Source organism: Myotis nattereri, assembly GCF_964212035.1.
Source record: "Myotis nattereri genome assembly, chromosome: 5".
NCBI lineage: Eukaryota > Metazoa > Chordata > Mammalia > Chiroptera > Vespertilionidae > Myotis > Myotis nattereri.
The window spans coordinates 25752638-25778327 of NC_138080.1; the positions used below are offsets into that span (position 1 = coordinate 25752638).

The following is a 25690-nucleotide window of genomic DNA, read 5'->3' on the forward strand; positions in this document are numbered from 1 at the left end:
ATTTTAGTGCTGATGTGGCCACCAGGATTCCTTGAGGAATGCCTGGTCTCACCCCCCCCCCCCCCCCCCGCATCCAAACCCTATGAAGCTGTGGGGTCCTGAACAACCCCCCACCTTTGTTTAAAAAACAGCCACCCAGACAGGGTCCCTCCCTTCAGTGGACTCAGAGCTCCTGAGGTTTCCAGAACATTCCAGGGTGAGTATCTGGACTCATGTGGGTGGGATGATTTCACCCCCAAACACGGCCCCTTTTAGGAATCCACATCCGGCCTGGGCTGTGGGGCTGAGGTGTCTCTCGGGTCAGGGCGCTTGTGCCCTCTACCCACCCACGGGCCCCCTCTCTGCTCTGTGCCACGGGGAAGTCACTGGCTGGAGGCTCAGCTTCCTCACTGACAGTGTGATGATTCCCTGAGGGGAGGTTACCTTCCACGGGTGGCCTAGTGGGCGTCATAAATAAGAGCCACCAGGGGCCCAAACAGCGCGCTACCTGCCTCGTCTCTGAACCGGGTGGAAATACGCAGTTTGGCCCAGGCCTAGGTGTCATCTGCCAATGAGGCCTCCTATTTGGGCACTTCCAAAGGGGGGTCCTCCCAATTCCCCAGGGGAGGCCCCAGGGCTAACTTCTCCTCTGAGGGCACCTGGGCTGGGCTGGGCTATGCCATCCCAGATAAGCAGGACACACAGGGGCCATGTGACTAGACTCTGGGCAGGAACACCTGAGCAGGGTGATGTGTGCATGTTCTTCGTGAGGCCCTTGTTGGGGCTGCTGGAGGCCATGTGGTGATGGGCGTGGGGCAGCCATCGTGGACAGTGAGGGGAGCCCTGTGTTAAGGCGGCAACGGGAAAAGAGAAGCCGACGCCCTGGTCAGCCTGCATCACAGGGCCACCAAATTCACCAGGGACACATGAGAAACAGACTTCTGTTTGGGGAAGTGCCTTCATTTGGGGCCTGTCACAGACACACAACACTGTCCTGGCCAACAGAGAGCCTACGGGGCTCTCCGAAGGCAACCCAGGAAAAGGACAGAAACACAGCGCTCCTGCTGGTGACCCCTTGGCCCATCACAGTGGCAACAGGGCCCGCAGGAGTGGCTTCACCCCCAGGCCACTAAGCCACAGTTAGGTTGTTCCATTAGGATAATAAGCAAAGAAATGGGCCACTCTGGATGGGAAAATGGGCTAGAGCCGTGGTCGGCAAACTGCAGCTCACGAGCCACATGCGGCTCTTTGGCCCCTTCAGTGTGGCTCTTCTACAAAATACCACGTGCGGCCCTAACCGGTTTGGCTCAGTGGATAGAGCGTTGGCCTGCGGACTGAAGGGTCCAGGTTCGATTCCGGTCAAGGGCATGTACCTGGGTTGCGGGCACATCCCCAGTAGGAGGTGTGCAGGAGGCAGCTGATCGATGTTTCTCTCTCATCGATGTTTCTAGCTATCTATCCCTCTCCCTTCCTCTCTGTAAAAAAATCAATAAAATATATTTTAAAAAAACAACAAAACAAAACAAAAAAAATACCATGTGCGGGCCCGCACATACAGTGCGATTGAAACTTCGTGGCCCATGAGCAGAAGTCGGTATTTTGTGGAAGAGCCACACTCAAGGGGCCGAAGAGCCGCATGTGGCTTGCGAGCCGCAGTTTGCCGACCACTGGGCTAGAGCATAGACAGAGGATGGACCTGAAGAGCAGCGCCTCCCTCTCGCCTCCCTCCCTCCCCGCCCCCTGCTCCCTGTTCATGGAGACAGCAGCTCAAACAGCATGCAATACTGCTCCCTGAGGTGCTCCCAACAGCTCCTGGTGTTATTCCATGAGGCCTCCCTCTGTCCTTCTGATCAGGACAAGAAAGTGTGTAATGTTCTAAAGACGACGCTATGGCTCAGCACCTCACAGTGGGTAGGGGCCATTCATTCTACTTCACAGGTGAGGAAACGAAGGCCCAGAGAGGCTAAGGGCTTGGTTGAGCCCATATAGGTTGTATCCCATGGAATCCCAATGCTCCAGCAGCCTGGCTGTAAGCCTGAGTCCCTGACCCCAGGCTGTGTTCCCTCTGAGAGCCAGAACTTCCCCTTGCTATGCCTTTAGAGGCTGAGGTCTGTTTCCAGCCCACCAGTGGCTCCCTCCCCCATCTTCCTTTCCTCCATCCGGCTGGACCCCACAGGGGCCATGGGGGCTGGGATATGATGTGTGGTGCCTGGGACACCCTCCAGCCTTGGCTGTTACCATCCTAATGGTGACCTCTGAGGCACAGTGGTACTCAGGAGGCCTCAGGAAACATTTCTTGAATGAACGAGTCAGTGAATGAGTAAGCAAATGAATGAAAAAGTGAGTGAGGGAGTGACAAGTGAGGGGCCACTAACCTTGCCCTTTGGCTCCAGTTCTGCCAGCCACTCACCTCCTCATCCTTGTACCAGGACAGAGATTCGGCCGTCAGCACAAACCAATACTCCTTGGAGCCGCCCTTCATGAGGCTGATGTTGTTGATGGTCAGCCAGCCCTTGCGGATCACCTAGAGAGAAGGGCACAGCTCAGTGGAGGACCCACCGCCCGGCCCAGCCCACCCCCAGCACAGCAGCCAGAGCCCTTGCCCCCAGCAAGACAGGAAGCCAGGGAACAAGACAGAGACACCTACAACTCAAAGACAGCCAACCTGCCCTGGTTGGGGAGCTCAGTTGGTTAGAGTGTCAGCCCAATACATCAAGGTTGTGGGTTCAATCCCCAGTCAGGACACATATAAGAATCTACTGCCCTAGCCGGCTTAGCTCAGTGGATAGAGCATCGGTCAGTGGACTCAAGGGTCCCAGGTTCGATTCCAGTCAAGGGCACATGCCCAGTTTGTGGGCTTGATCCCCAGTAGGGGACGTGCTGGAGGTAGCCAGTCAATGATTCTCTCTCGTCACTGATGTTTCTATCTCTCTCTCCCTCTCCCTTCCTGTCTGAAATCAATAAAAATATATTTAAAAAAAAAAAAAAGAAGAATATACCAATGAGGCCCTGTCTGGGTAGCTCAGTTGGCTAGAGCAGCATCTCGATATGCCAAGGTTGTGGGTTCGATCCCTGGCCATGGCACATACAAGCCAATTAATGCATAAATAAGTGGAACAATAAATCAGTATTTCTCTCTCCCTCTCTTTCAATTTTTTAAAAATATATTTTAAAAAATCAAATAGCCCAGCCAGTGTGGCTCAGTGGTTGAGTGTCGACCCATGAACCAGGAGGTCATGGTTTGATTTCTAGTCAAGGCATGATCCCCAGTAGGGGGCGTTCAGGAGGAAGCTGATCCATGATTCTCTCATCATAGATGTTTCTAGCTCTCTCTCCCTGTTCCTTCCTCTCTCTGAAATCAATAAAAACATATTTTAAAAAATCAATCAATCAATGCATAAATAAGTGGAACAACAAACTGATGTCTCTCCCTTCCTCTTTAAAATTAATCAATCAATAAAAATTTATATATATAAAAAAAAACAGCCAACCAAATTCATCTTGCCCCAAGCACTTTCTGCTGGAAACCCATATGGGGCACTTGGGTGGACAGTCACTGATCCCTCACATGCCTGGGGTTAGGATGAGTTAGCACAGGTGGCAAAGGTATGCCTGCTGAAAGGGGCCCCGAGGAGGGACCCAGGCTTGTGTGTGCAGCCACACAGCACGTGACAGTGGATGATCGCAATTATCTTCACGAGACATGGGCATGAGGGATGCCCTTGGGCCCTGCCCCTCATCCTCTCTGGAAGGTCAATGGAGGACTGGAGGAGTCACCCCCACAATGAAACAGTTATTTTATCTTTTCAGGAGCCAAGCGGCAGAGGCTCAACTCAGCCTTGACTCTGCTGCCTCCTCTGTTGGCTCTGACAGCAAACCAGGACAGGTGCTCAGCGGGCACAGGTACCTGCTTTTGCAGCCCCCACGCTGGGGCTCCCTTTCCGGGCGTGAGGATGAAGGGATGCCTTCATCCGGAGCCCTGGGGCCTGCAGGGAATATGCCCCGTCGTCCCACTTTTCTGTCTGACACATCGGGCTGGGAGACCTCCCGGACGGGGTCATCAGGCGGTGGCTGTCATCTGAGTGAGAGGCAGAACCCAGGCTGGCGCAGGGGACTCACCTGACAGCTATACACAGGCAGCCTGGGGGCAATGCTCTCATGATCCCTGGGCCATGGAGACATGTGTGGGCCAGAGCCCCCCACCAATCGGGACTGGGGACCCCAGGGCAGCGGGAAGCGTGTGGAGGCATAGGCAGGGCTGCCTGGGACCAAGGCAGCAACAGCCCATGCCTACCTGCAGAGAGTAGGCTGCAAGCGGCCACAAATAGCTGAGAAGAGCTGGTGGTGGGACCCCAGACTGGGGTGGGGCAGGAGCACCCTACATGAGGATTTGGGGGTGCTTCTGGGGCCCACATACCTTCCTAGTGGGTGGGTATCAGGACGGGCTGCATTCTGCCTACCCTGACCTGACCCCAGGCTTACCAAATCTTAACAGGGCGACCAACCCCCAACCCCTACTCCTCTTGGGGCTAGACTTAGGCTCTGAGCCTCAGAACATAAAGATGGAGATGGCCACAGAGCGCTCAGAGACCCCTGCACCATGTAGAAGCCCCTGCCCAGGCTGGAGATGGCATGGTATGCCAGCAGGAAGCCCTTGTTAAGGCCAAGGGCATAGACTTCTCCCTCCCTTGGGTGACTAGACAGCATTTTGGAATCTTTTGGCCATCAGGAAGCAGGCAGTGACCTCTAACACCTGTCCAGGCGCAGGCTGCCTGGTTGGCAAGGAGGCAGAGGCCATGGTATCCTCCCTCGCAGCACGATGACCAACTCACCCCAGTTTAGCACTAAAAGTCTCGAGTCCCAGGTAAAGCAGGAAAGTAGGTCAGGCTGAGGGCAAGGGTGGTCTCCAGACTCAGGCCAAGGCCTTCCTGCTTAGGACCCGGGAAGCAGCCCCTGTATGGGGCCACCACACCCAGCTCCCACGCTTAGGGCTCTGCTCATGCCTGCTCCTCTGCTCCCCAGGGGTAAGCAGGGCCTGCCCGGGTTCGTCCAGGCCCAGAGTGGGTGTTTCTAACCTTCAATCAGTCACTGACTGACAGCCAGGGAAGGGAGGGAGAGGGGGACAGAAAGACAGGCCGTCAGTGTCCCCAGATAAATCCTCCCATGAGGCCTCGGCAGGGCACCTGTGCCCAACCACCTTTTGGTGGCCTCGCTTGCCTCCAGGGCATGTGGTATGAGATGGGGGCCATGCCAGGAATGGCGCATCTGAGTCTCAGGGCAGGAGGCTGCTAATCGGACCTGAAGAAGCCCCCTAGGTCCTTTCTCCCTCGAGCCATCCAGAGAGCTGCCTTCATGTGAGTCCAACTGGGGTTAGAAACAGAACCCCGCCATGGAAAGATGCAAGCCGTGGGTGGCAGACACAGGCGCTGAGCCTAAAGGAAAAGGAGTACCTGGGCCCCCTCATCCAAAAGCCAGATTTGTGCCCAAGGGGACTGGCCTTAAAACAATGGGGGATGGGAGCAGGATGGGCAGGAGAGACAGAAGAGGCAGGCGGGGCTCCAGGGTACACAGCAAGGCATGCCAGCGTGGAAGAAAGGACCACAGGGACAGCATGGGCAGCAGGCAAGAAGCGACACAGCTGGTGCCCACCAGCAGGGTGGGCCAGCCTCCTCCCAGGTGAGGGTTCCAGCCCCGGTTGCCCAGGTGGGGATAGCAACCACCGCTGGGAGACCCGGGGACCAGCCATGCACACAGCAGGGCTGGGCTTTGTAGCCAGGGGTCTGGAATCCAGCAGGAAAAGAATGACTAAACCTCTCAGGCCCCTGGACTGTTTAGAGGCAAGAAATCATTCAAGTTCCAAGGGGGTTGGAGGTGACGTGGGAATCAGGAGCCAAAGACAATCCATTCCTCTTGCTCTCTCCGCCCCCAAGCTCTGGCTCTTTCTGGATCCTCGGAGAGAACTCTAGGCCCTGGGCACAGTGAGGCCCTGGCACAGGATCAGCTCAGCTACTGGAAAGATCCTGGGGTCGAAGATCCATGCTAGGGGGCAGCTGTGGGACCCAGTGCCTCAGTGGCTGGTGGTGGGAGACCGTCCCGGAGAAGGAGGCTGTTGTTAGGGCTGGGGGCCCAGGCCTTGCTCTCCAAGGTGGAGAGCTGGGGCTGAGCCAGTTGCCCAGAGGCAGGCACCTTGAAAAGAGTTCAACTGTCAGACTTAAGCAGCAGCTGCTACCCACTGGGCTGGGCCACACAAGGAGAGGAAGTGTAACAACAGGGATGGCAAATACCACTCATGTGGGGGCCACACCCATCAACGAGTAGGAGCTGCCTAAAGTGCTGTGGTAAGAATTCTAGGTGCAATGGGAAAGAATGCTAGGATCAACAAGTGATGTCTGCCACAGGCAAAGGATAAGGGATGGGGCAAGTGGCACAGAAGAGCCTACTCCATCGTGTATCTGCCACGGAGGCAGGATAGTGGCAGCATTCAGTAGTGAGTTCCCTGGTCAATTAGTCATGCCTGTCATGAACTGTGTCACATACAAAGCTATCATATGGGAAATAAATTCCCCAGACAGTTAGTCACGTCTGCCATAGAATGGGGAGTGGTGGCATGCTTAGGAAAGAGTATCAGGAATGATTAGCAGTGTCTGCCATGGGCACATGACAGGGGAGAGGCACAGGGAAAGAGTGCTAGATCAATTAGTAATGTCTGCCATGAGCACAGGAAGGGGACATTTCCCCACGGTGATGTCTGCACTGGGGGCAAAGTGGTGGCAGTGGCAAGTTCCAGCAGAGCTTGAGCAAAATCTTCCGAGAAGGATGTGATAGAGGGAAGGGAGGGAGGGGTATTAGTCAAGTATTTGCCATCCCTGACCTACAGGAAACCAGGTCCACATGTTAGGAATGGGCTGGAGGGGGGCCTTCCTCCAGGGCAGTGGTCAGGTTAGTCTGTGTTAAGTCCGCTTACGCCCAGGGCAACATGACATGAGACATAGGCTGTTGCAGGGAGGTTTAGGTTAGCTTGATTGTTAGTTGCTTTTTATTTTGAGGGGAAGGGAATGTTAAGGAGTGGGGGGGTCTCCACCACCACGACATTCTCTAATGTTTGCTACCACACTAAGTGGGTACTTACCAAGATCTCCCCCTTTGAAAATGCAAAGTTAGGTAAATCAAAGAAGAGCAGGCAGAGAAAAAGAGACGTAAGGGACATGAGGGGACAGAGAAAAAGCAGGAAAGGCACACAAATGGGAAGAGAGAAGAGCAGAGGAAAAAAACAGCAAAAGAAAAAAATTACATGCTATTAATTATATTCATGGTGTTAATATTTAATTCATTATCATCTCCTGAAACAAAAAAGCAACAACATACGTATCAACAAGCACAAAAAAAAATCATGCAGTGGTTACACCCTTCTTTTCCAGAGGGCTTGATAATCGTGCAAGATAAATAGCAGAGTCCCCACCCTGTATGATGTGGAGAAGCAGGGGACACGGGCAGAAAGATGATGATTTTCTCAAAAACCCAAAAAACTAATAGTGGTAAATATATAAAGCTGTTCTTATTTCACAGCTTCTGGCTGGGGGTACATCAACAAGGTAGAAAACCCTATGTGTGACTTATGGTTTTTCCACAGGTGGGGTCACCCATGGAACTCTTTTCACAATGCAGCCTCCCACAGGCTCCTAGTCCTTGGGGCCGAGAACTCATTGTGGCCACAGACACCATGGGTGATTGTGCTGCCCTGAGGGTCAAGTTCTAACCATGGCCTTGGATGTTCAGACAGGGACTCACAGGTGTATAAAATCTGCCCCCTTGGCCCTGCCAGAGCTTTGGCTCTCAGACCAGTTTCCTGAAGCATCACAACCTAAGTGGACTGAAGAGGCTGCAGGGTGAGCATCTGTGGGGCATGCACACGCCAGGTGCCATTGCAAGGCTCAGTGGTCCCTTAGTGCCCTCCCGCCCTCTCCCCTGAGGGTGGAGCTGCGGGCCCTAGAGGGGTGGTTACCTGGTTGGGAATGGCTCTCTTCTTGTTCAGCTGTGTGCTCCTCTGCTGGGCGCTGAAACCAAAGCACAGAGAGGCTCATGCAGGTGAGAAGCTGGGAGGGACAGGGAGCAAGAGGCCCTCATGGCCCAGGTGGGGTTCTTTACCACACGAGGGGGCCAGTGACCAGTTAAGGGCAGAGTCAGAGAGAAACTGCCCTGCACACAAAGGGCTGCCCAAGGGAAGGAGCTCAGGTTCGTGGAAGTAGAAAATGGAATGACACTGAGGCTTCTAGGCCCTGATCTCTGCCACTCCTAAGAGCACCAGCTATTTCCAAAGTGACTGGGTACTGGGGCCTCCAAGAATGGCATGAGGAGCTGGAGTCCCAGGTGGCTCAAAGTCAGCCATGATGGCTTCTGAGTGCTTAGGGGCCAAAAACTTGAGGCTTTCTCCCGCTCTCAATTCCTACCCCTACCCCTAGCAGTAAGTCCTAAGTGGCTCTGACCACGGTGTTGTCAGACCTGGGCGATCAGACCGTGGGACAGCTGCTTATCAATAAACATCACTCATCTTGGATGGCTCCTGCCCCAGACCAGAGGACAGTCAAGGTCCATAGGGCATGTTTCTACAAGGTCCCTTATTTATCTACAGTCCCAGATAGCTTTTCTTCTTATTCTACCCTGTTTCCGGGCTGTGCATGCCAGGAAATGATGAGTGCAGATGAAGGTCATGTATCTCGCACCTACTTAGCTCACTTGTTTGTCCTAATGTCACATCTTATCCTATTGCTTTAGCTGGAACTTCCAGAACAGTATGAAAAGGCAAACCACCCTGTTTCATTCTTTTACTCACTGCCTCTCGATTTTACATTAAAGTTCAAGTTGGCTGTTGGATAAATTGAGAGAGAGAGAGAGTGTGTGTGTGTGTGTACACACGCAAAAAGGGAATAAGTTTCTGTTCCCTGATCAGTAAAAGTTAAAAATATTAAGAATGGAGGTGGAATTTTACCCAATAATTTTCCTAATGTTCAATGAGTTTATTACAGGGTGTTTGCTTTGGGTTTTAGCGTGGAGAGGGCATGGGAAAGCAGCCCAGAACATCCAAGCAAAGAAGTTTGACCAAACGTGTCGAAAGAAGACAGGACTGAGCTAAGCCACTCATGGCAGGGCCTGGGTGCTAGAGAGGTCCCGGATGTGCTACTTCCTACGGGCTTCCTGGCTCCCTGCCTGTCCCCTGCCTGTCCTGGCAGCCCACACGGCTGTACCTTTCCCTTGCCTGCCCCCAGGAAGAGACTTCCCCCCAGCCTGCAGGGCCCTCCCGGTGATGGGGCTGGCCTCTCACCTTCACCTTGTGCTGGTCTCCATGCTCCTGGCTTCTCGGCCTTCCTTCCCTGTCTCTAATGTTCTCTGGTGCACCCCGCCTGTCACCTGGCTGTCAGGACTTCCTCGGGAAGGTCTCTCCAGGACGCATCCCTTGTTCCCCTTTCCACAACCCCTCACCTACCTTCCTTCCCAACTCTCATTTTCTCTGTGACAATTTGCTCAATGACAATGTGTCCCCAGCCTGTGGGCTCTGAAGGGGCAAGTCCCAAGTCTGGCTTATTCACTGTCCTAGTCCAAAGGCCCTGAAACAGTGCTCTGTGGTTGTTCAGTGGGACCCTGGGGTATCCCACCTAGGACTGGGGCCCTGGTTTATACCTAGGCTGGGCGGAGCCTGGCACCCTGGGCCCCGCCCCCAGCTGTTCACACACCAGGGAAAAGGCACACAGCAGGCAATACCCACCAGGTCACCAGCTGCTCAGTATAGTAACAGCTGGGGGAGGTGGGAAGGCGCAGGAATCCAGAGGAAAGAGTGGAGTGGTCAAAGGAAAAACAGGAGAAATTGTGAGAAGGAACTGTGGATGAAGTGTGAGAAGCAGAGATATCAAGGTGAGAAAAACAGCAGCAAACCGAACAGGGAGGACCAGTGTTTTCAGCCTACATACAACTGGCTGCTGGGGATAGGAGGAGGGACTGTTCCCCAGGCTCTGAGAAACACATGGGGGTGGCCCATGGCCTGTGCCCCCCAGCCCACTCCCAGCAGGGATTACTCAGCTGGGGCCTGAAGTTTATGATCATGCCCTTACTCATTCATTCTACTCACCTACCATGTGCCCAGCACAGAACAGCTGCTCAATTAACTGTGTTGAGTGCATTGATAAATGTTCTACCTGGTAACTACTTAGCACAACAGAGAATCCCCCGACAGAAAGACCCTCTTGGGGCAGCCTGCTAGCCCAAGGTTGGGCTGTAGCAGGCCCCTCCTCAAAGATGCCTCCCTGTACCCCCAAGGTCAGGCCAGAAGGCCGCCCTCTGGACTCCCATGGGCCTTACAGTCCCCACCCTAGCACTGACCACACTGTATCCTAACTGTCCAGGTGCACGTCTGTCCCTGACATGGGACCTTCTTTTGAGGGTGGGGACCTGGGCCTATCCTTGCTCAATGCTGTGTCACAGGGCCTGGCACAGAGAGACAATATTTGCTAAATGATACAAGGGAGTTGGCTACCAATGGTCTGTTATGCTATTGGGCTCAGACAAGAAAACCTTTGTGAGCCACCAGAACAATCCATATGACACCCAAGCTTACTGAGAGGGTACAAGGGCTGAAGGAGTCAGTGGGAGGTGCCTGAGACCACCAGCATTTACATCTACATTTTGCTGAAATCAGAGCTCCCTGTTCTAGCCCCTTATCTAGGTTCCATGGAAGGTTCTGGTTTTAAATCTACAGTGTAGCCGAAACCGGTTTGGCTCAGTGGATAGAGCGTCGGCCTGCGGACTGAAAGGTCCCAGGTTTGATTCCGGTCAAGGGCATGTACCTGGGTTGCGGGCACATCCCCAGTAGGAGATGTGCAGGAGGCAGCTGATCGATGTTTCTCTCTCATCGATGTTTCTAACTCTCTATCTCTCTCCCTTTCTCTCTGTAAAAAATCAATAAAAATATATTAAAAAAAAAATCTACAGTGTATAAATGGAGTCCTACCCAGTTTGGCTCAGTGGATAGAGCGCCGGCCTGTGGATGGAAGGGTCCTGGGTTCGATTCTGGTCAAGGGCATATACCTCAGTTGCAGGCTCCTCCCAGCCTGGGCCCTGGTTGGGCTTGTGCAGGAGGCAACCAATCAATGTGTTTCCCTCACATTGGTGTCTCTCTCTCTCTCTAAAAATCAATGGAAAAATATCCTCAGGTGAGGATTAAATATAAATAAAAAAATAAATGGAAGCCGTGCGATGCAGGGCAGCCCTGACCCATGAGACTCTGTGAAAGGGCCAGGGCACATGAGTCTGGGGAAGCTGCACAGGAGCTATGACAGGCTCTGAGAAGGGCCTCAGGCAAGGAAGCACTGATGCTAGCGAGCCTTGTCCTTTCCTCATGAACTTGACCCCAGGACTGCACTTTCTTCCTTAAACCTCTGGTGCCCTCATAGGAGAGGCAGTGGGGACAATGGGGGTGGTCCAGGCAACCTTCCAGACACTCTCACCCCAGGACCCCGACACAGAGACCCTCACGCTCCAGCTCTCAGAGGGAATCCCAACTGAGGGTGGACTGGTGCCAGCCCATCAGCCGCTGTGCCCAACAGTACATACTTGGCAAATCCAATGAAGTCCTCGTGGTTTGTGTTGATGTAGGATTGCTCGATGTCGATGAGAAGAAGAATCTGAGGGAAAGCAGAAGTCCCTGTGAGTGCACATGGTCCTGACATGACTTTCTGACTTTATAACCGTGTGACAGTGGTAAGCATTCAGTAGAAACCATACTTTGGATTTTGATCTTTTCCCGGGTTAGTGATATGTAACACGATGCTCTCTCATGATGCTGGGCAGCAAGACCTAATTCCCAGTCAGCCAAACGAGCATGAGGGTCAACCATCAATACTCTACAGCAAGCATGTCAAACTCAAAGGCTAACACGGGCCAAATAAATGAGGCATGTGGCGCACGGGCCACAAGTTTGACATGCTTGCTCTATAGTGCATTCACTGTATTAGATGATTTTGCCCAATCGTAGGCTCAGTTAATTCTGAACACGTTTATGGTAGGCTAGGCCAAGCTATAATGTTCAAAAGGTTAGGTGTATTAAATGCATTTTCAGGTTACTTTATTTTCAATTTACCATGAGGTTATCAGGATGTAACCTCATCGTTACATCCTGATAAACTCATTGTAATCCGAGAAGCATCTTTATAGAGCCCAGCATGGCAGGCAGGGGCAGCAGTAAAGCACTTTTCACATAGGGGTGGGGTGTGGGTGCGGAACCACGCTGCTTCTCGGGCACAACAGGGGCACATCTCCCCCCCAAAATACACCTGGGGTACATCTGTAGGGGGAAGGGACACACAGGTGCTTCCAGACATCAGGGACTCACAACTAAGTTAAGTTTGAGCCAACCAAACAGAGAGAGGCAGCCATAGTCACTGGCACAGCCTCTGGGGCTGACTACCTGGGCTGCAGGCTTGGCTCAGCCAGGCGGCTGTGTGACCCTGGGCCCATGTTACCAAGTTGTGGAACAGGGGCACAAGAGGCCCACTTCAAAGAGTTAAATAAGTCACAATATGTAAAGTCATTAGCTAGCACCTGGCATTTCATAAGTGCTACATTTAAACAGCAAAGATAATGTGGCCAGGTGAGGACATTAAAATGAAACACACACACACACACACACACACACACGCACGCCAGTGGGGATGTCATCCAAGATAAGGGATAGGCCCTTACACAGTACCCTGCCCCTTCCTATCACCTCACTGTGCCTCCAAGCCCTCAAGCATAAAACAGGCCAGGCAGTAGGTCAGACCTGTGGGGTTGTTAGAAAAGGCTGGGGTGCTCCACCATTGCTAGTTTTATAAAGCCTGAACCCCACTCTCCTGGAGCCAGTGCATCAAGCCCAGCAGTGTCGACAGGGAGGCAACCTGGGGCCGTGCTGTGTATGGAAGGGACAGCAGGATCCTTGACAGCAACGACAACAAAACGAACTGGACTCTCTCAAGCTTCTGATACAGCTTCTAGGCTACAGAAGCTCTGAGGAAACAGGGCACAGGTTGACTGGGGGATCCCCTGAAGGACAAATGAGCCAGTTTTCTCCATCAATGTCAAGGGGAGAAGAGCCATTCTATACAGGTGACATCACAACCAAATACAACACGTCGGCTTGTTTGGTTCTGGTTTAAACGAACAGCTTCCACGAGACCACAGCAGACAACGGAGGGAAAGTGACTGAGACCAGGTGATGGGGAACATGAAGGAGGAATGAAGGCCCTCGGCACACAGAGCAGGGAACAGGGGAGACTCCCACTGTGACTGCGTGGAGGAACCCACTCTACCTTTGTGTGTACTTGGATGGTCCCCACAGGAAAACTAAACCACAAAAAGCACCCTCATGCCCTCTGGCAGGCAAACAGATAAGCAAGCTGTGGGCCACACATTCAGCAATCAAAAGTAACGAACTTCAGCCCGGCCCAGTGGCTCAGATGGCTGGAGTGTTATCCTGTACACCAAAGGGCTGCGGGTTCAATTCCTGGTCAGGGCACATACCTAGTTTGGGCCGGGGGGGGGGGGGGGGGGGGGCGAGGGGGGTATGAGAAGCAACCAAATGAAGTTTCTCTTTCACATTGATGTTTCTCTCTCTCCCTCCCATCGTTCCTCTCTCTCTAAAATCAATTAAAAAAAACACACATATCCTCGGGTGAGGATTAAAAAAACAAACTGCAGCCGAAACCGGTTTGGCTCAGTGGATAGAGCGTCGGCCTGCGGACTGAAAGGTCCCAGGTTCGATTCCGGTCAAGGGCATGTACCTGGGTTGTGGGCACATCCCCAATGGGAGATGTGCAGGAGGCAGCTGATCGATGTTTCTCTCTCATCGATGTTTCTAACTTTCTCTCTCCCTTCTTCTCTGTGAAAAATCAATAAAATATATTTAAAAAAAAAAACAAACAAACTGCAGATATACCACAAACAGGGATGAAAGAAGGAAGTCGGAATCAAAAGGCTATGTAGTACAGGAGAACATTCACAAAACATTCTTGGAAAAAGGGCAAAACCAGAGGGACAGGAAGCCGCCAAGTGATTGCTAGGACCTGGGGGTCAGGGAGGGGTTGACGGCAAAAGGGCAAAGGATGAGGTTTTGGAGGGGTGAGAGAACCGTTCTATATTGTGATTGAGGTGGGGGTTACTGCACGCATTTGTCAAAACCCCAAATACTGGACACTCAAGATTTACTGCAAGTAAATTATACCTGAAAATTAAAACAAAAAGCCAATACCTGGTCCTTGGTTCTCCCCTCCCGTTCTCGGATGTAAGTGGTGACAATTCGCTCCGTTTCCTCTCTTAACCGGGGGTAGGAGCTGAGCTGAGGGGAAAGCAGAGTGGCAGAGTTGGCTGGGTCCTCGGGGCATGGGAAGCAATGTGAACTACACAGAAAACACGGGAGAAGGTGGGTGACATGGGTGGGCCCACCGCGTCCCCACCCCACTCCTGTCTCATAGCTGCTTCAGCTGGGAGACAAGGGGACAGTGGGGGGACGGTGGGCCGGAGAGAGTGACAGGGTCGCCGTGCACAAGCAAAGATGCTTTTTGAGAATGCGATTTAGAGTTGGAAAGTGGCAGAGAATGTGGGTGACAGCCATCCCCCTCCGCCCAGCACTGGGTGGGAGTGAGGACACTGGTTATAATCAAAGCCACCGGTCACTGGGATGAGTGCCCTTGCCCAGCTCGTGAGCGCACAGCGACTGTTCTAAGATGGTGGGTTGGCGTCTGGGTCATCTATCTCAGAGGGATCCCCTGGTAGAAAACCGTTCCTCATCATCTCATCTCTGGAACCCACTCCTCTAACACCCCCAGAGCTCCAGCCAGCACATGAAGAGCCACCTTCTGCAGTTTGGGGTAAGCTCAATTTTGAAGAAAATTGAGTGGGACAGTCAAAATGACTTGATGAAAACTCAGTAAATGTCCCGTGATGTAGAACACGCAGGTCTGCACATGGCGACGTTCTACTGCTGTGGTGACCGTTTGGAAACCCCCTTTCTCTCAGGGTCTCAGGAACGGGCATTGACCCTCACCCCACTGCCTGCTGAGTAAATGCTTTTGGCAACATCAAAGGCCTCCCAGCCCCTTCGGTAGCCCAAACTGCAAAGGTGGCACACACGTGCGCTGCATCTCGCTCCGCTTTGTCTGCCAGTGCAAAGCTGAGATGTCGTTAAGTGACAACTGGCCTATGGAGAGGGGATCCATCCGAGACAGTCTCCCAGATGCGCGGGTTAAGACTAACAACAGAGGGAGGAGATGGGGGACAGATGCGTAGGTGATAACAAAACCTTCTATTACCTTCTCGGCACACTTTTTAATGACCGTGGCCAGTTCTGAGACCACGAGATCAACACACTTCAAACTCGGCTCTTTGAGTTTTACAATCTGCTTTTTCACAATGGCTTCAAAGGCCATATCAGGGGTGAAGAGCCCCGTCCTGGGTCATGCGAAGGGTGGGACCAGTAGAGAGACACCCAGGGACAGTGCAGGCCACACACCCGGCATGGGGGAAGGGGGGTGGGGGAGAGAGAGAGAGAGACAGAGAGAGAGACAGAGAGAGAGAGAGAGAAACGAGAGTCAGTTGGTTAGTGACATGCATGGAGTAGCCTGTGCCCGCATTTGCCCCGGAAGCTGCTTCGGATCAAGAGGCATCTGGGTCCCGGGGTGGGCTTGGTCTGGGTTTAATCACAGAAGTGCTGAGGGTCAGTGTCCTCGTGCAGATGGCTATGGGTGTGGGGACGCTTTGTGTTTTCATTATCTGTGACAACGGGCTCCAGAATGACCATCTCCAGCCCACCTGGGTTTCTTTCCCCTTCCTTTTCCAATCGAAGAAGCTTAAGAAGCAAATGTGGGCTTTTCCAGACTGAGAACAGAAGGCTCAAGCAGAAATCGCCTGCCTAGGAAGGCCGACCCAGAGCTCTACGGCCATCGTGGACGTGCAAGCACAAACTGCCCATCAAGAAGCGCTTCAACTGCTCGGCCAAAGCATGCTGCCCTGGGAGCCAGGCCCTCGGGGGAACAGGCATGTCTTGCTGGGGGGAGGCAGTGGCCCAAGCACATAGGCACTTGTGACCTAGTGGATCTGAGGACTGGCTGCCTGGGGGAATAGTACTGCTCCTGGGGAAGCAAAGGAACTAGAGGAGGCAGTTAGGAGCGAGCCGACTTTGGGACCCGAGCACTCATTATACATTAGTGTTTGGGCCTTTCTTGGCACCCGGGGGACAGAAACATGACTGGCTCCAGGGAAGCCCAAGGGTGTCACTCAAGGAGGAGTGACAGCCAGGGAGGTTCAGGGAGCTTGGCCTCCAGCAGCTGATGCGGGGTCCCTCTCTGTTTCTCAGAAGGCAGCAAAGCGACAGCCCAATGACACCCCCAATTCCATCAGACACATGCTAGGCTTGGTATCAGGGTCCCAGGGAGCCCTGCCCCAAAGTATGGCCAGTTCTGGAGGCCTGATACCTCCCCCATCCCCCCTCCCCTCCCTACCCGCTGCACCTAGGCCAACATGCCCCTGCCCCAGCCTCTGGGAAGATGCCACATTCTTGGAAACCAAGGCAATCTGGAGGCAGGGGGAAGGCACCACGGGGCACAGGCTGAAGCAGCACCAGGAGCCTGATACCAAAGCCCTGAACCCCCATTTCCACACGGCCAGGAGTCCCCTGCCGAGGGGCCAATACCTTACTGGTACACTGCCTAACTGTATTGATTAGCTCCTGGATAACCAGGTCGACACATTTCAGACAGGGCTCTTTCAGCTTGACGACCTGCTTTTTCACAATGGCCTCGAATGCCAGGTCCGGGGTGAAGAGCCCGGTCCTAAAACCATCCAAACCCGGGGGCAGGGGAGATAAGTCAGAGAAAAACAAAGCATGGTCAGCAATCTCACAGGCAGGGGCCGGGTTCCCACGAAAGAACCAAGGTCATGGCAAGTCTAGGGGTCAGATGCCTGTGTCCACTACCTGGAAGCCCAGGGCAACCTGAGGACTCCATGGTGATGTGAGACTGGATGACTGGAGGGACTATTTTTGTTGGAACACGGAGGGAGCCCAGGATGGGTTCAAACACTGGATTCCTGTAATCATGACTCAGCTCTGGCTCCCCACCCCCACCCCCAGGGCAAATATGCAGCGAGCTTTCTTGGATGACTACAGTAACTCGGGCTCATGCCAACTGACTGGGGGGTTTACCAATGTTTAATCCAAGGGCAGCAGACAGTCCTGTGACCCATGACCTACTCGCACAGGACTGGGCCCAACCACCCTCAAGTGCCCTTGGAGAGAGTATGGCTACCGAGAACCACCCAGGAACCCTGTCAAGACCTCACAATCAGGGCACCCAGAGGTTTGGGGGGACAGATTGACTAGAGAATGGCACCGCAAAGGTAAAGGGAACAATGGCAACGCTCCCTGTGGAACTTGCCTGACACCATGAATGTTCTTAATGGCGTAGCTGATCTCCCGTCTTAAGTCTTTCTCATCAAACTCCATCTGAGAACAGAGAAACCAAACACTAGCAAGGATGTACCTGGGGCACCTTCAGAACAGGTGTTTATTTGGAGAATGTTGTTTCCTGCATGCATCTGTATTCACATGGCTGAATATTAAATTGGTCAAAAAATTTAAAAATATTAAAACCTAGTATCAGCAAGAATGCTGTGAAACTAACACTCTTGCTCTTAGAGGAAACATAAATTCATATAAAAACTTTTTGGGGGCCACTTGCACTACAAATTAAGAACCTCCAAAATATACCTAAAAATAAAAATATATATACCTACAATGTTACCTGGTAGTTTTAAATGCTCTAGAAATTCATCTTGAGAAATTAATAAAGAATTAGCGCCTAGCTGGATTGGCTCAGTGGATAGAGCATAGGCCTGTGGACTGAAGGGTCCCAGGTTCGATTGCGGTCAAGGGCACATGCCCAGGTTGCTGGTTCAATCCCCAGTAGGGGGCGTGCAGGAGGCAGCCGATCAATGATTCTCTCTCATCATTGATGTTTCTATCTCTCTCTCCCTCTCCCTTCCTCTCTGAAATGAATAAAAATATATTAAAAAATAAAAAGTACAAGCACATTTTTTACACCCTGGCCAGTGTGGTTGGAGCGTCGTCTCATAAACCAAAAGGTGGTGGTTTCAATTTCTGGTCACGGCATATACCCACGTCGCGAGTCTGATTCCCTGTCGGGGTGCATGCGGAAGGCAACCAATCAATGATTGATATTTCTCTCTCTTCCTCCCTTCCTCTCCCTAAAACCCATAAAATAAATTTTTAAAAAGTTCAAGCAAATTGTTTTTAAAAATCTCAAATTCTAGCTCTGAGAACTGTAAGAACTGTAAGATCCTTACAGATCTACGCAAATACACACATCAAGACACACAGGTGCAATTCCGTGTGGAAGCTATTACACATGTTATCTACGTGTTAGGCTGCACGTGTTGGGTCCACAACCTCCTTTTCCTTTTTCAACCCGCTAAGGACATGTGAATTTCCCACTATTTTCCATGTCTTTTGCAAAGGAAATACATTGTATTGGCTTTTGTCAGAGGAAAAAAAAATGAAACTTCTTGTACAGCTCTGCTGGAAAGTTGTACGCTGCCTGCTCAGGGAAGGAAGCCATAGGGGACGCCTCCCCGGGCCATACTCTACTCAGGGTGGGCTCAGGCATGAAGGCCAGAGCTCAAGATGGAAAGCTCTGGAAGGAGGCTGGGCTCCAGGCCAAGCAGATGGGTGCCTGACCAGGGACAGGAGGGCCCCGCCCTTGCCGCACTACCTTCACCAGCTCGAAGGGAAACCGCTCATGGAAGATGCGATTGATTCGGGCGCCCCCAGAGAGCTCCAGCGTATCCACTTGGTCTCCAGAGCCCTCTATCCGCTTTTCAAAGTCCACCCCAAATTGCTGGACCATCCTACGAGGAAAAAGAAAACACGAACATTAAGCAGGGGTTTCAACAAAGCTTCGGTGTTATGTCCTGAGTCAAGCCATGGTTCCGTTCCCTCTTTTCATTTTTAGGAACAAAATCTATGTGTGCATAAAAAAAATAAACAAAATTCAGGACCTGCAGGTGGCAAGCACTCGCTACATGCCAGGCCCATTCTATATGCCTGCTACGATCATTCACTGAACTGAAGGGGGTGCAGTTAATACTCCATTTTGCAGATGACAAGAACGAGGTGTGGGGCTCACAACTTAGCAACCTCACCGCTGCCCTGAGGTTTGGCCTAACCCGACAGGACCACAGAGTGAAATGGTAGTTCCTTCTCATCGTTCAGGTGGCTTCCGCCACCTCCCAGCACGTGGGTCGGCACTCCACCACTATAGGCTGAGGCCTTTGTCCCTCTGAGCCTCAGCTCCTTCATCTGGAAAGTGGGTTGATCATACCAGCACCTCCACACAAGGTCACTGAGGATTCAAAAAGTTTCTAGGTTTCATCAACTTCCAAGAAGTCACTAATCCTAAAATACAATCCTAGTCCATACTCCCACAAAAAAAATAAAAAATGCTGTCAAATCAGGGTAATTCTCCTAAAACTTTTGAATTCAGAGAAGTCAAAATGTCACATAATTGACAAAATGTGCTAATACCACGATTGGCCCCTTAGAACCCAGCCTAGCCCTTACAAAGGATTAAGTTTTGCTAATTAATGCTGTGACAATGTGAACAGTAAAGATCTAAGATATTTACTAGTGTCTCGACTTTCCTTGGCATTTCTAATTGCTCCCCCCAGTCCCTTACACTGTCTGCCTTAATCATTTCCTCATCTCTGCCTCCCAAATTCTTGGTCTACTCAAGCACTGACAGACATCCCAGACATCGGAGATATTGCAGGTTCAGTTCCAGATAACTGCAATAAAGCAAATATCACAATAAAGCCAGTGATAAGAAATTTTTTGTTTCCCAGTGCATATATGTTACTTTTACACTATACTGCAGTCTACTAAGAGTTCCAATAACATTATGTTTAAAAAAACAATGTACATGCCTTAATTAAAAAACACTTTTGCTCTAGCTGGGTGGCTCAGTTGGTTGGAGTGTCATCCTGAACACCAAAAGGTGGCGGGTTCAATTCCTAGTCAGAACACATACCTAGGTTATGGGTTCAATCCCCCGTTGGGGCATATACAGGAGGCAACTGTTCGATGGTTCCCTTTCATACCTTCATTTAGGGGTAAGGAATACAAGGATCAGAGAGGCATGGTCACCAGCCAGGGGAAGCCCAGCAGACCCAGGCTTACACCCAGGTTGCAGCACATGCTAGACTAAATCTCCTCTTCAAGTCTACAAAGGACCAGCATTTGCTCTGTAGAAAGCTTTGTGGCCCTAGCCAGTTTGGCTCCGTGTGGGGAGTGCAGAGGACAGCCAATCAATGATTCTCTCTCATCATTGATATTTCTATCTCTCTCTCTCCCTCTCTGAAATCATTAAAAATATATTTAAAAAAAAAAAAAAAAAAGCTTTGCAGAATGCAGCTGAGCTTGACTGAGCATAAAAGCATTCTCATCCCGATCCCGCCACCATGCACCGCCCAATGGCTGAGAGGGGGACGTCAGACCTAAGATGGTCATGGGGGCAGTGCCCCTCTGGTGTGCCTGTAGGAGTCCTGTGCATGCCACCACCTGCCACATGAGCTGCCAGGGAGTTTCTGGAACTCACTCTAACCAAGTCTTTGCGGCACTTATGGTCCCTAGCAGGGCAAACACTGAGAATACTGGGGAAGGAAGAGCCCCAAGAAAGAACCTGCGATGGTGGGACACCCGCTCCCCTGCCTCTCGGCTGCACAGCTGCAGGGAGTCGCCTACAGTTCTGAGCTGGACTCAATAGTCAGGGTGAGGATTCATAGAGATCAAGCAGAAGCAGCTAACACCGGGTCTGGTCCCACCCCCTCCATGTCTGTCCTCCCTGCAGCCGCCAGAGGGCGCCTGTCAGCACCCGAGTCAGGCCATCCCATTCTCTGCTCAAAACCAAGCATGGCTCCCACTGCACGCAGAGCAAGAGCCAAAGTCCTCCCCCATGTTCAGCAAGGCCCTGCACACTCTGCCCTCACCTCTTCCCACTCTCCCTCCCTCACTCCGCTCCAGCCACATGGACCTCCAATATGCTGGACACAGTCCTGCCTCAAGACTTTTGCACTGGCTGGGCCCCATCCAGGGCTCTATGTGGCTCCCTCCCTCACCTCTTCAGGTCTTTGCCTGACTCCCAAGGACTCAGAGAGGCCTTCTTGACCACTCTAGTTTCTTTTTTAAAAATATGTTTTTATTGATTTCAGAGAGGAGGGGAGAGAGAGAGAGATAGAAACATCAATGATGAGAGAATCATTGATTGGCTGCCTCCTGCACACTCCCCACTGGGGATCGAGCCCACAACCCGGGCATGTGACCTGAGAAATGAACCGTAACCTCCTGGTTCATAGGTCAATGCTCAACCACTGAGCCATGCCAGCTAGGCCTGACCACTGTATTTTCAATGGCATGCTATGCCCACACTGGTACTCTCTAGGCCAGGGGTGGGCAAACTTTTTGACTCGAGGGCCACAATGGGTTCTTAAACTGGACCGGAGGGCCGGAACAAAAGCATGAATGGAGTGTTTGTGTGAACTAATATAAATGTAAAGTAAACATCATTACATAAAAGGGTACGGTCTTTTTTTTTTTTAGTTTTATTCATTTCAAACGGGCCGGATCCGGCCCGCGGGCCGTAGTTTGCCCACGGCTGCTCTAGCCTCTTATCCACTTTACCATTTTTTGACATTTCACACACTATATATTTTAATTACTTATTTTGTCTCATCCTTCCCTATCTCCCCTTTCTGATCACATGGGGCAGGAAGGATATTGTATTCTATCAGACTGGAATACATTCACTGAGGTGACCTCAGTGCTCAGGACAGGGCCTGGCACACAGGTGGCCCTTGGGAGATGTTTGTTGAATGAACAGAAGGATGAATGAGGATTGGTGCCCAGCCTAGACCTGGAACCCTGTGGCTGGGTGGAGGCCCCAGTGCGCTAGGTTGGGAGAGGACAAACGTACTGCAGCAGGGCTTTGGTTTTACGTGTGGGGTCGTCGGGCCGGAAGTTCTTGTATTCCTCCACCTCCTTCTCCAGGGACAGCAGCTGGCTCTGCAGCTTGCTGCGCAAGGTCGGCAGGGACTCCCGGATGTGGTTGGTCAGTTGCTGCAAGAGAGAAGCCAGAGATGACAGATCAGTGCAAGCATGAGAAAGGGCCATGTATGATGGCGCCTGGGCCCACCACACCCTCCATCCTCCAGAGAAAGCAACAAAATATCAGCTAGAGTCACACTTGTGCACCGAGCAGAGAGAAGCTGAGAAAAGCCCACGGGCCTTTGTAGGACAGATGGATTGTCTGCCATGGAGTATACACAATTATGTGCAAGGGCATGTGTGCTGATCCAGAACAGCCTCCCCACAAGTGCTGCTCAGTGAAAAGCCCAAGAGGCCATCGTAGGACCATGGACTGAATGACGGATGGATGGGTGACACTGGGCAGATATACAGACACGGGGGATGTACCCTATAAAAAAAGGTACGAAACATATGCATTAAGTGCTCCCTTCTGTGAAAGTAAGAACATGTTTTCATTTGCAGGAACAGAGAAAAGGAAGACTCAACAAGAAACAAATGTGAAAGAAATGCGCAGAATGGACCAGGGGGGCAGGAAGGAGACCTTTCACCGAAGCCCCCTTTCCCTCTACTGTTCTGCTTTTGCATCATGTGGACTTGTTCATTATTCATAAATCTTAAAAGGAGACAGTAGTGCAGAAAAGCTTAGGGGATGAGTCACAAGATGTGTTGTTAGAGAAAAAGCCAGATGAAGTAGTGGGAAAGTATCTTACTGTTCAAGTGGGGGGGTGGGGGAAGGGAAGGAATGGAGAAACAGGAGGGAGGGGAAAAGGGGGGTGAAATAGACATATTGGCCCTCTAGGCCCTGCATGTCTCTAGGAGGAAAGCCAGGAAATGATGACCCTGGCCACCTCCTCATGGGATGGAGGAAATGGGACCTTCACTATATTTGGTCTATAGGACTTTTTTTGTTCACTATTGTAAGGGAGGGAGGAGAAGAGAGATAAAAGAGAGAGAGAAAGGAAGGGCAGGAAGGGAGGAAGAGACGAAGGGAGGTTGGTTGGGAGGAAGTGCCATAAAATCAGCTAGCACCCCAAAACTGAAAAGTGGTGCTTTGTTCCATCTGTCCTGCAATGGAAAAGAAGTTACAGGATGTCCACCAAGCTGGACACAAGGCGTAAAGGAGGATCACACTCCGCGGTATGAGCCTGGGCCACGCTGAAGTCCTTGTGACCAGCGGCCCTCTGCGGGAGCTACAGATGTACGCTAAAGGTGGACTACGTGCTCTGCAGACCCCTCCAGTCTCAGAAAGGATCCTAAAGCATTAGAGCGGTTCCATGTCACTCGTGGGGAAATAGAGGGGCAAGGGGACCACCGCCCCAGGAAGCATCTGATGTGCAGCCAAGCCCTCAGGAGCCCAGCTGGGCTGCTGGCTCTCAGGAGGCCCTGGCAGCTTGCGGGTAGTTTTACTTCCCTTCCTGATCCTCCAGCCCTCTGCCCAGGCAGACTCATTTCCTTTCTTGGAGGCCTCTGCCTTTGGACACTTCCTTCCCTCTTTGCTCCCCTGAGCTGTTGTCTCTGCCTCCCAGTCTCTTCCTGGCCCTCATCACTACCTAACACTTGATTGCGCAAGTGCAACTGCACAAAACCACTGACACACCTGATTCAGAGTCTTCTGCAGGTGTGGGGTGCCCATGCGATCAGCCATGTGCCGGTAGGCGGGGTGAGAGAGAAAGAACTTCCTCTCGGCTGCCAGTGCCGCACGAATGTCTTTCTTGCCCTCGATGTCCTTCTGGCTTCGGTTCACCACACCAATGTAGCCTGCGGGGAGAGAGGGTCAGGGCAGGGCCACTGCCAGGCGGACCGAAGGGCCCAGGTGCCCATTGCAGCCCGGGCACAGAGCTAAGCAAGGTGCAGGTGAATACGTGGATTCTGTCCTATGAGTCACTGACAGACTAGGTTACAAGCTGTACACATCACTTAGAAACACGGAGAATGCAAATACAGAGTGAAGTCTTGAAAAGCAACACAAGTGTTTGGAAGAAGGAGAGTATATGCAGCTTGGAGTGAAGGGGGTGGATGGAAACAAGCTTTAATGAAGGTGAAATCCAGAAGCTGAGCTTTGAAGACAGTAAGAAAAAAATCTCAAAAAGGAGGGCAATTCGGAGACAGCTGATCTTGCCAGAAATTAAAACCTATTCTAAAGCTACTATATTGGAAAAGGTTGGGTATATTGGGGCATGTATGTCCAGAGAGATGAGTGCAATAGCAAGTCCAAAACCATACCCAGCAGCAGGTGGGAACTAACAGCTAACTCTTCTAATTCAGCGGGAAGAAAGCGGAGTTATTCAATGGTCGCTGTTGGTCAAGTTGGGTACCTACCAAAATTAATTCTTGAGAGATCACTAATTTACACATAAAATAGGAAACTACAGAAATACTTAAAAAAAATGAGCGAGTTTTCAAAATGAATGTATTTATATTAAAATTTGCTGAATGAAACCTAAGAAACAGTTAACTTTGAACACATGGGAAATGGGACTTGGGGGAGGGGGGTGAGAAACAGTCTAATTAAGCGCCTTCAGTACCATTTTGGAATTTTTTTTTCAAATGTGAGAAAGCATTTTTTAGAATAAAAATGCTAGTGTGAAGAAAAGATTTGCAATATTTAGAAATAAAGAGTAGAACAAGAAAAACATAAAGAAGAGGACAAAATAGAGACGGGAAAGGGGATGGTGTTCAAAAAGTCAGAACAGCCCAGCTGGTGTAGCTCAGTGGTTGAGCACCAACATATGAACCAGGGGGTCTCAGTTCGATTCCTAGTCAGGCACATGCCCATGTTTCGGGCTCGATCTCCAGTGTGGGGTGTGCAAGAGGCAGCTGATCAATGATTCTCTCTCACCATTGATGTTGCTATCTCTTTCTTCCTCTCCCTTCCTCTCTGAAATCAATAAAAATATATATTTTTTTAAAAGATAGAACATCCAGCAGCCCCTGAGCATGGACACAAGGCACCAAGCACTACAGGTATTCAAATGGGCGCCGTGAGAGAACTTAGGAGGCCTGGCTGGTGTCTCAGCTGGTTGAGCATCATCAGTCAGGGCACAGGCCTGTGTGTGGGCTTGACCCCCAGTAGGGGGTGTGCAGGAGGCAGCCAATTGATGTTTCTCTCATCAATCTCTCTCTCTCCCCGTCCCTTTTCCCCGTCTATCTAAAATCAATAAAAATGTATTTATTAAAAAATAAAAAATAGCCCTGACTGGTTTGGCTCAGTGGATAGAGCGTCGGCCTGCAGACTGAAGGGTCCCAGGTTCGATTCTGATCAAGGGCATGTACCTGGGTTGTGCAGTGGGGGTTGTGCAGGAGGCAGCTGATCGACGTTTCTCTCTCATTGATGTTTCTAACTCTCTATTCCTCTCCCTTCCTCTCTGTAAAAAATCAATAAAATATATTTTTAAAATAAATAAATAAATAAAAATTAAAAATAAAAGAACTTAGCTTAGTGGCCAACAAACGGTAAGTGCTCAATGAACGGAGGCAGTTATTCATTGCTATTAATATAATTAAAGTTAGAAAAGTGGAATGCAGACAAGTGGCCCA

The 25690-nt window shown here is 51.3% G+C and overlaps 1 protein-coding gene across 8 annotated transcripts in view; it reads right to left on the reverse strand.

Moving 5' to 3' along the window:
- Window positions 1-25690, reverse strand: part of DNM2 (dynamin 2) — an 85768-nt gene that overhangs the window by 12743 nt on the left and 47335 nt on the right. For 3 of the 8 annotated variants that reach the window (XM_081092089.1, XM_081092087.1, XM_081092085.1), the window contains exons 6-14: window positions 23751-23911; window positions 22041-22183; window positions 18786-18921; window positions 17433-17500; window positions 16691-16829; window positions 14252-14338; window positions 11581-11651; window positions 7982-8033; window positions 2390-2503 (exon numbers count right to left, since the gene is read on the reverse strand). In XM_081092089.1, the coding sequence (XP_080948215.1) occupies window positions 2390-2503; window positions 7982-8033; window positions 11581-11651; window positions 14252-14338; window positions 16691-16829; window positions 17433-17500; window positions 18786-18921; window positions 22041-22183; window positions 23751-23911 (971 nt within the window). Of the gene's footprint in view, window positions 1-2389; window positions 2504-7981; window positions 8034-9739; window positions 9770-11580; window positions 11652-14251; window positions 14339-15311; window positions 15451-16690; window positions 16830-17432; window positions 17501-18785; window positions 18922-22040; window positions 22184-23750; window positions 23912-25690 lie in introns of all 8 variants that reach the window. The other 5 variants (XM_081092090.1, XM_081092088.1, XM_081092086.1 and 2 more) reach the window with 3 other exon arrangements.